Source organism: Ascaphus truei, chromosome 2 (assembly GCF_040206685.1).
Source record: "Ascaphus truei isolate aAscTru1 chromosome 2, aAscTru1.hap1, whole genome shotgun sequence".
NCBI classification, from domain to species: Eukaryota; Metazoa; Chordata; class Amphibia; order Anura; family Ascaphidae; genus Ascaphus; species Ascaphus truei.
In genome coordinates this window covers 204,532,029-204,542,276 of record NC_134484.1, presented here as the reverse complement: position 1 = coordinate 204,542,276, position 10,248 = coordinate 204,532,029, and the positions used below count along the sequence as shown (strand labels likewise).

The 10,248-nt window shown below is 45.5% G+C and overlaps 1 protein-coding gene across 12 annotated transcripts in view; it reads left to right on the top strand.

The window, feature by feature from the left end:
- Positions 1-3,136: 3,136 nt before the first annotated feature.
- The window catches only part of RELCH (RAB11 binding and LisH domain, coiled-coil and HEAT repeat containing), a 129,385-nt gene continuing 122,273 nt past the window's right edge, over positions 3,137-10,248 (top strand). For 8 of the 12 annotated variants that reach the window (XR_012799146.1, XM_075585871.1, XM_075585867.1 and 5 more), the window contains exon 1: positions 3,137-3,709. Coding sequence is in view for 11 of the 12 variants with exons in the window: in XM_075585871.1 (XP_075441986.1) it covers positions 3,172-3,709 (538 nt within the window). In the remaining variant the exon portion in view is untranslated. The remainder of the gene's footprint in view (positions 3,710-10,248) is intronic. The other 4 variants (XM_075585876.1, XM_075585875.1, XM_075585874.1 and 1 more) reach the window with 1 other exon arrangement.

The following is a 10,248-nucleotide window of genomic DNA, read 5'->3' as shown; positions in this document are numbered from 1 at the left end:
GAGGAGGACTTTCATTCATCAATTTTTATAAAAAGTTATAAAAATTACGTTCTGGTCGTTTTATATGTTCCTATCTGAACTATGTGCACAGCAAGTTTCAGAGCGCAAGGAGCTTTCTAACAAAAGTTAGCAAACAGCCGCTTTTATTCCTTAAGCGCTGAACTTAAAAATATTTTTACTCTCGCCACCTTATGCCTGCTGAGAGATACTCCGAACCCCTACACTGGGTCCTGGGAGTTTGGGCATATCCCGGGGGGACCCTGGAATGTGATTTCCCCCTGCCCGGTCTTACTGTTCTGGTCTGTGCTGAAGCAGAGAGATCTGGCAATGAGCCGCTAACTGCTTCCTAGGGAGGATTTTGTCTGGTGGTCTGTGTCTGTGTCTTCATATCCCCAGGAATCTGGTAGGATTCCTGGGTACAGGTTTCGGTGTAACCAGCAAGTCTGGCCCCCTTCTACCCAAACACACCCTGACAACATTTTACTGTAAAATCCCCCCTGAAACTCATGCCCTGCGCTAGTTAGCACTCCCGGAACAGAAAAACACACACATACAGTACATCTTTATTCAAATACAGTGCACATGCCATAACTGGGTTGCAGAGCTGACACTTCAAACTCCCCAATATGGCTCAGGGGCACCCAGCTAGGCATAATACCTTTATTATTGGCCTTGGTATTCCCTCACCGTCACAGCAGTGTCTCCTCCTCTCTTCATATTAATGTCATGTAGCAGTGTCTCCTCCTCTCTTCATATTAATGTCATGTAGCAGTGTCTCCTCCTCTCTCCATATTAATGTCATGTAGCAGTGTCTTCTCCTCTCTTCATATTAATGGCATGTAGCAGTGTCTCCTCCTCTCTTCATATTAATGTCATGTAGCAGTGTCTCCTCCTCTCTTCATATTAATGTCATGTAGCTGTGTCTCCTCCTCTCTTCATATTAATGTCATGTAGCAGTGCCTCCTCCTCTCTTCATATTAATGTCATGTAGCAGTGCCTCCTCCTCTCTTCATATTAATGTCATGTAGCAGTGCCTCCTCCTCTCTTCATATTAATGTCATGTAGCAGTGCCTCCTCCTCTCTACATATTAATGTCATGTAGCAGTGCCTCCTCCTCTCTTCATATTAATGTCATGTAGCAGTGCCTCCTCCTCTCTTCATATTAATGTCATGTAGCAGTGCCTCCTCCTCTCTACATATTAATGTCATGTAGCAGTGCCTCCTCCTCTCTTCATATTAATGTCATGTAGCAGTGTCTCCTCCTCTCTACATATTAATGTCATGTAGCAGTGCCTCCTCCTCTCTTCATATTAATGTCATGTAGCTGTGTCTCCTCCTCTCTTCATATTAATGTCATGTAGCAGTGTCTCCTCCTCTCTTCATAATAATGTCATGTAGCAGTGTCTCCTCCTCTCTTCATATTAATGTCATGTAGCAGTGTCTCCTCCTCTCTTCATATTAATGTCATGTAGCAGTGCCTCCTCCTCTCTTCATATTAATGTCATGTAGCTGTGTCTCCTCCTCTCTTCATATTAATGTCATGTAGCTGTGTCTCCTCCTCTTCATATTAATGTCATGTAGCAGTGTCTCCTCCTCTCTTCATATTAATGTCATGTAGCTGTGTCTCCTCCTCTTCATATTAATGTCATGTAGCAGTGTCTCCTCCTCTCTTCATATTAATGTCATGTAGCTGTGTCTCCTCCTCTCTTCATATTAATGTCATGTAGCAGTGTCTCCTCCTCTTCATATTAATGTCATGTAGCAGTGTCTCCTCCTCTCTTCATATTAATGTCATGTAGCAGTGTCTTCTCCTCTCTTCATATCAATGTCATGTAGCAGTGTCTCCTCCTCTCTTCCTAGTAATGTCATGTAGCTGTGTCTCCTCCTCTTCATATTAATATCATGTAGCAGTGTCTCCTGCTCTCTTCATATTAATGTCATGTAGCAGTGTCTCCTCCTCTCTTCATATTAATGTCATGTAGCAGTGTCTCCTCCTCTCTTCCTATTAATGTCATGTAGCAGTGTATCCTCCTCTCTTCATATTAATGTCATGTAGCAGTGTCTCCTCCTCTCTTCCTATTAATGTCATGTAGCAGTGTCTCCTCCTCTCTTCCTATTAATGTCATGTAGCAGTGTCTCCTCCTCTCTTCATATTAATGTCATGTAGCAGTGTCTCCTTCTCTCTTCATATTAATGTCATGTAGCAGTGTCTCCTCCTCTCTTCATATTAATGTCATGTAGCATTGTCTCCTCCTCTCTTCATATCAATGTCATGTAGCAGTGTCTCCTCCTCTCTTCATATTAATGTCATGTAGCAGTGTCTCCTCCTCTCTTCATATTAATGTCATGTAGCAGTGTCTCCTCCTCTCTTCATATTAATGTCATGTAGCAGTGTCTCTTCCTCTCTTCATATTAATATCATGTAGTGTCATGTAGCAGTGTCTCCTCCTCTCTTCATATTAATGTCATGTAGCAGTGTCTCCTCCTCCCTTCATATTAATGTCATGTAGCTGTGTCTCCTCCTCCCTTCATATTAATGTCATGTAGCAGTGTCTCCTCCTCTCTTCATATTAATGTCATGTAGCAGTGTCTCCTCCTCTCTTCATATTAATGTCATGTAGCTGTGTCTCCTCCTCCCTTCATATTAATGGCATGTAGCGGTGTCTCCTCCTCTCTACATATTAATGTCATGTAGCAGTGTCTCCTCCTCTCTTCATATTAATGTCATGTAGCAGTGTCTCCTCCTCTCTTCATATTAATGTCATGTAGCAGTGTCTCCTCCTCTCTTCATATTAATGTCATGTAGCAGTGTCTCCTCCTCTCTTCATATTAATGTCATGTAGCAGTGTCTCCTCCTCTCTTCATATTAATGTCATGTAGCAGTGTCTCCTCCTCTCTTCATATTAATGTCATGTAGCAGTGTCTCCTCCTCCCTTCATATTAATGTCATGTAGCAGTGTCTCCTCCTCCCTTCATATTAATGTCATGTAGCTGTGTCTCCTCCTCCCTTCATATTAATGTCATGTAGCAGTGTCTCCTCCTCCCTTCATATTAATGTCATGTAGCTGTGTCTCCTGTTCCCTACATATTAATGTCATGTAGTAGTGTCTCCTCCTCCCTTCATATTAATGTAGTCTCTGCTCCTCCCTCCCGTCGCCTCCTCACAACAAGATGGCGGCCCCTGCAGCAGGCGGAGGCCCGGTCGGCTCAACGGGCGTCAATAGCGGGTGTCCTGGCGGCTTGGCGGGTGTTACTGGCATGACCACGAGCAGCAGCGTTAACCCTTTCCTGAGCGACTCCGAGGAAGAGGAAGATAACGAGGAGGAAGAAGATGATAACGAGGAGGAAGAAGATGAAGACGAATATATGTCCCCCTCAGATCCCCGGCCATGTCACCCAGCCCCCCGTTTCCACCCTCCTGAGGATGGTGACCCTCCCGTGCCCGGTGCCCCCGCCGCCGCCGGTGCCCGCAGCCTCCCGGGGGGCGCTGAGCTGTGCCGGGTGCTGCCGCTGGACGCGGTGGCCGCGCAGTTGCTGCGGGATCAGCTGCTGCTGACAGCGCTGGAGATGCACACCGAGCTGCTGGAGAGCGGCCGCGAGCTGCCCCGCCTGCGGGACTACTTCTCCAACCCGGGCAACTTCGAGAGGCCGGCGGGGGCAACCCGGGGGGACCCCGCGGCCAGTGCCATGTGCACCGGGGGCCAACTCAGTGAGTGATCCGGGGGCAGGGGATACAGGGGGCGTGTATGCGTGTGATGTCTCTATACAGTATGTTCATGCAGAGTTATATGAATGTACATGATATGTCTTTATCTGTATGACATATATTCATGTAAGTGCTATGAATGTACAGATGTGCCTGGGGCTTTGTGGTACAGTCAGATACATAACTTAAGATATGGGTGTGTTTACATACCCTGTGCATATACAGGAATGGAAATGTAATATTTTCGAAAATTATTATACATCTACACTGTGTGTGTATATATTGTCAGAATTGGACCCTTCACATAGCCAGCCAATTTGTGCTATTATTATATTGCTGCTTGGTCAGGTGGAGAATGACAAGACAATTGCAGGTACTGTATCTCTTGGGTGCAATGTCCTAACATTACTGTAAGGTCCCCCAATAAGCTCCAGGATCCAGACTATTCTTGATCATTTATTATATACTTGACCGTTTTAATTTTTTCTTTCTTTTGGGTGTGTAAAATAACTTGCTGTTTGGTAGCAGAATCCCGAGTGCCAGTTGAAACCAGCATTGCAGATTTATAGGTGCACTCGATTTTAAAGTTTTACCCACCAGATTTAATTCTTAAATATGTTGGGTAAACTGGGGCACTAATAATGTAAAGAGGTACACGTGTAATAAAGATCAAGTAGAGAAAAGAAATCAAATAAAATGTGAGTGGCAAATATAAAAAAAAGCTTTAAAGAAGCGGAATATAGAATAGTATTTACCAATATTGGCTTGCATAATGTAATATTTGTTTTTGATTTTAGTAGGTTTTTTTTTGGCATTTAATTATCTGTGTTGTTTTTTTTTTGTTTCTTTAACCTAAGGTGCATTTATGCTATTGCCTTCTTCATGTAGGATCACCCCCTGATCCTGACTTCCAGAGTTATGTCTCTGTTGTATTCTTAATTTCCTCTCCAGCTGTCAGTTCCTATTAAATTCAGACTGGACTCAGCCTGGGAAATCAGGTTGAGGGGCTTTTCCTTTTAATGTAAACAAATTTAGGAGAGTTGTTGGTTGAATTTATTTTTTAGAGCCATCCTTTTGATCCCTTTTAAAAGTGTGTTGTATATTGAGACAGAGTATCTATGAAAACAACCTCCCGCATCTTCTTTATCTTTAAAGGAAATAAATCATAAGGTTACATTTTTCCGCTCATCACGTTGAGCGGTATGTTGAGTCTGTGTGTCGTCCCATCTTTCAATACATAGTAATAACCTTTAGGAGAGTGCAACATTGTTAACGTTTTTATTACACAATGAAGTTGCTATTCCGGCCAGTTTCAGCCGAGACCCCACATCAATTGGGGGTTTCGTCTGAAAATTGCTGCTTTGGAGTATGTAGAATTGGCTCCTACATTTCCCCCCCAGAAAAATAATCTTACTGTAATAGACTTGGAGGTGCAGCATCTGTGACACTGTGAGTGCAACAGGTTTTCCCCATGAGCAATATGTAATTACACTGATGCTGCTGACTGTTTTATAGTGGCTTCCAGTTTGATGTGAAACAGATTACGTCTAAAATAGTATAATGGTACACCAAGGATTTAATAGCCATGAGTACATTTACATGTCCTCCACAGGTTCTCAAACCGGCTCATACAGTCATGCAGTGGTTAAGCAGCAGATAAGGATTCTGGGTAGTGACATGCAAATAAGCACTCAGTGGGTGTGTCGCCTAGCTTCCTATACATTCTGTGCATGGATTCCTTAGACCAGGGGAGCGCAAACTTTTAATGCTGCGCCCCCCTTTCTCTCTCCCGCCGGCTCTCGCACCCCCCTCCCCCCGCCTACCTTCATCCACATCAAATGGCGCCACGTTGCCATGGCGACGTGTCACAGCCGGCTGAATCCCGGTAAGTAAACAGTTGCAGAGGCCTCACACGATCACCCGGCATTGAATTTAAATGCCTGGGGGAAGAGCGCAGGGCCTCGGCAACTGCCCGTGCCCCACAGCAAAGTTTCCCGCCCCCCCCTGGGGGTCGCACCCCCCACTTTGTGCACCGCTACCCTAGACTTTTTGTCTGCTACATTTTACCGCGTGTATATCTAAGGCAGTGGTTTCCAACCTTTTCTCACTCTCTCTTTTTTTTTTTTTTTTTTTTAAGGAACCCTTTGTGAAATTCTGAGGAACCCCAACCCTCTCTAATGGCGTGTCTGAGATTAAATGTGTTGTAAGGAACCCCAAACCTCTCTAATAGCGTGTCTGAGATGAGATGCAATGTAACTGCTCATCCAGGCTGAGCGAGTGCGCATGCGCGATCAAATACATTGCGACAATATGTTTGACAAGCGTGCCCATGAGCGCTCAGCTGCTTTGCGAGACAAATTCTTTTGAATTTGTCGTGCTTGCCCTGGTCACGTGCGCGGTTCAGCCAATGAGGACGAACCGCTCACGTGACCTCACGGGCATGCCCCCCTGCACGCGCAAATATGCTGGACACAAATCGCCCCTGCTCTCACGGCACGGCGTCCGAGCAAGAGCGCGCTTTTTCCCAGCCTGGCCACGGCCTAAGGAACCTCAACCCTCTCTAATAGCGTGTCTGAGATCAGATGCATTGCTAATACTTCGTCTATGTTTGGTACAATTTTAAAATTACCCAAAAATGACAGGGAACCTTTTAGGGATGCCCAGGGATCCCAAGGTTTCCCAGGAACCCTGGTTGAAAAACAAAGATCTAAGAGATCATGCTAATCTAATGGCTGTAGAAGCTCGCTAGGAATATTATGACTTTCTTTGTGGTCAGCTGGAAACTTCTCCTGTTACATTCACATTAAAAATACTAAATGTAAAATGTTGATCCCTCTTGAATATTTTTAATCAGCAGCTGAAAACTGAGAAGATATTATTACTTGTGGCACTTTAATTAAATGAGTTTGCTAGCCTTCTGATCTGAAACGACCATTGTTACGATCTGACATTAACATGCCCTCATTCATGGCCCACTTATGATATGTTATCTTTCTGTGGGCCTTGTACTGTGTATATCTCCTGCTCTATTGTTTACAGTGGTGTTGTTTTACCACCACAGAATTCCAAAATAAATAAATAATGAATGAATGTAGTATCCAGGTAAATCTTTACTGCCCTCCTGTTGTATGCCCCTAGTTTGTAATGCATAGCCATAAATATCCTTGTTTTTCTCTTTTTGAGCCTTGCATTCATAGGGCAAGATAGAGGGGAAAACGTTCTGCTGTCACCGTAAAGATGCGCTTCTAGTGCCGGCGACGCAAAGTTGCGTCAAAACAAATGCATTTCTGCCGTCGCGTGCGCTTATAGTAAGCGCGATGCGACGGACCGACGCTTGGTCGCGATCGCTGCAAGTCATCTCAATTTGATTTTTCCAGCGACCGTAGCCTGACGTCGCCGTCACTATAAGCGTAGCCTTAGGCCTAAGGCTGCGCTTATAGTGACGGTGATGCGGCAAAACAAATGTATTTCCGCCGTCGCGTGCACTTATAGTAGAAGCGACGCGACGGCTTGGTCGCGATCGCTTCAAGTCAATTTGATTTTTCCAGCCACCGCAGCGTGACGTCGCTGTCGCCGGCGACGGCACAATAAGCCTTTACACATTCAGGATGTATTTCCCTGACATTTGAGCTGAGACCTTCCTAGAAATCTTCTAGTTACACAATACGGGGGTACTATGTATGCAGTGCCGCGTTTGGTCAAAAACCCTCTCTGACGTCAAGTTGGGTTGGGATTTCAGCGAAAAACAGCCTGAACAGCTGCTTTGGCATACAGTATATAGAATTACCCCCTTCACTGTTTTCCCCATGCCCCAAACAATTTTTTCAAATATTTTTTTAGCTGTGGTGGGGCTGTTTGGAGTTTCTAAAGAGGCTATTATATGCTGCCCATATGCAGTCCCTTCAGTTGGGCTAAAATAATCGTATCATACACAGCACTCGGGTCCCCCTGTAGTTAAGTGTATCGGAGTACAGCCTTTTTGAATCTGCAGAATTTAATCTAGAAAATGTAAAACTATGTGAGCGAAGTGGAAAGGGAATTAAAGGAATTAATTGGTGGCCTTTTTTTGTTGTTGTTTTGTGTTAGGCCCTGAAGCATTTGTTTAGTTTTCTAGTTTCCTGGCTTTGGCATATGAAATGTAGCACTGACCTTTTAATGAAACCAGGAATGCCGTTTTTCTGAGCTCTCTATAATAACAGCCACACACATACACTACATGTTGCAAATATATACAGAAGCAGTAGTGTAATTCTCTATGGCAAAATACAGCCAAGATAACATTTTACAAGCACCACCACGTCCCCCTATTCTGAATGCTGTGAAACAGTCTTTCCCCATTTAAATAAATGGAGCTGAAATCTTGGCAATCAAGGGGAAGACTACGATACGGCAGTACCTACCATTCTAGTCAAATGTTGTTACCCCAGTGTCAGGATGAGAGACCCCGAAGTGCTGCTTGATGAATCCCTTAAAAGGGCTGTTCAACCTAGCGGGACAAAGAAAAGGGCTACTTGGCTTTCTAACAAAGAATTTAATCACCCTTAATGTAACTGTCCTAGTTTATGCATATCTTGTGAGAAACAAAATTCTATATTTTCTCTGGGAACACTGTATTCATGCACACCACCGACTTATGTTAATCAACTAATTATTATCTCTTCATTAGTCGAACAGAGCACAACAAAAATGATATATGGGATTTTCAAGTCTGTAAACGGTCTCATCGACAAAATACATTAGATGAAGATTGCAAAGGTCTTCAAAGCATTTGTTTACCCTGGAAAGGTAACAGTAAAACAATATGCAGGCAAACCCCGCATTAACGTACGCAATGGGACCGGAGCATGTATGTAAAGCGAAAATGTACTTAAAGTGAAGCACTACTTTTTTTCCACTTATTGATGCCTGTACTGTACTGCAATCGTTATACACGTGCATAACCGATGTAAATAACGCATTTGTAACAGGCTCTATAGTCTCCCCGCTTGCGCACAGCTTCGGTACAGGTAGGGAGCTGGTATTGCTGTTCAGGACGTGCTGACAGGTGCATGCGCAAGCTGCTGTTTGACTATTGGGCGATATGTCCTTACTCGTGAGTGTCCTTAAAGCGGGGTATGCCTGTAATAATTCCTCCCTCCGATGCCTGCTTCAGGTGTCTGTGTCCTAAGCTGTAGAAGGACCATTAAAAAAAAAAAAAAGCCGCTCTCACGCCACTCTAAGGCCTGGTACCCGCTGCGCCCGGTGGCGCAGGCGGCCGCACGAGCGTTCCCCACCAGCAGGGGAATCCTCCCGAGCCGGTCCCAGTCCTCCCTCACGGCACACTCACTACACGCTGTGACGCGTCAGCCGCTAGGGGATTCAAGAGAATTGTAATCCCACGTGGTGTGGCTGTGAGCCAATGAGGAGGGGAGGCTTCGGGAGGAGGGGAGGCTTCGGGGAGCGGGGAGGAGAGTGTGGAGGGAAAGCAACGTGAGTGCCTGTCTGTGTGTGTGTGTGTGTGTATGTGTGTATGTGTATGTGTGTGTCTGAGTGCCTGTCTGTGTGTGTCTGTGTGTGTGTGTGCCTGTGTGTCAGCGTGTGAGTAGGGCAGCCCGCAGCAGCCTCCTGCAGCCCGGGAGCCCGAGCCCGTGGAGGGGGGGGGGGGATGTAGCGGGTCCCTCTGCTTAAACCACGCCCCTCTCCGCTTAAACCACGCCCCTCCCTCCCACTCCAGCCCTGGCTCCCGCTCCCTACAGACCGCATATCGCGGTCTGTGTCTGTCAGCGCCCCGCCTGTCTGCAGTGCGGGCGCTGACTGAGGGAGCGGGGCCTTAGCCTTAGCGTCCTCTGGTGTGTTCAACCACGGGCTGCCATCACGCCGCTACATTTAACGTATTAAAGATGGCATTGTACAGTACTTGGTTCACTGTTGTCCTATGAGGGACTACCCTTTAAAGTCTGCATAGTACCAGCATTAACCCTTTGAATGCCCAATGTCTTGGCTACGTGTAGGGGAGATCTGGCCGAGTGAGGAATGGAAGAGGGAGGTCAAGCAGTGGTCACGTAATTGGCAAGTACCTGAGGGGCTGTGGAGCTCCAAGGGTTAAACATGTCTCAGATGTTGAATTTCCTGATTTTGCAGACATTCAGGGCTTTGAACATCTAACTAGATCTCTTTTTTGGCAGAGGGGTTAGTGGGGCACAATTGAAGTAGGCTCTCCAGCAATACACTTTTCTTTTTTTTTCCTTTGCTCTATTCCCCAGTTGATGCCAGGCAGCAGTGACCAACTTTACTTCATAATCCAGTCTCTGGCAGTAATGTGACTGCAAACCATGGGGCATGTTATGGGCAGTCAGTAGTTGGGTTACCATGAAGTTTATTCAGGCTTTTATGGTCAATGGTACGTTTGTGCTTGCTGGCTGAAAAAGAGACTACTCCCTAAAATGGTAATGTTATTACTAATAACACAATCGGTTTCGGAATTGTGAAATGATCATAGTGCCGTATGCTCTGGTTGCTTGGTATGATCTGTGTACAACAACTGCGAAGAGACTTTCATGAAG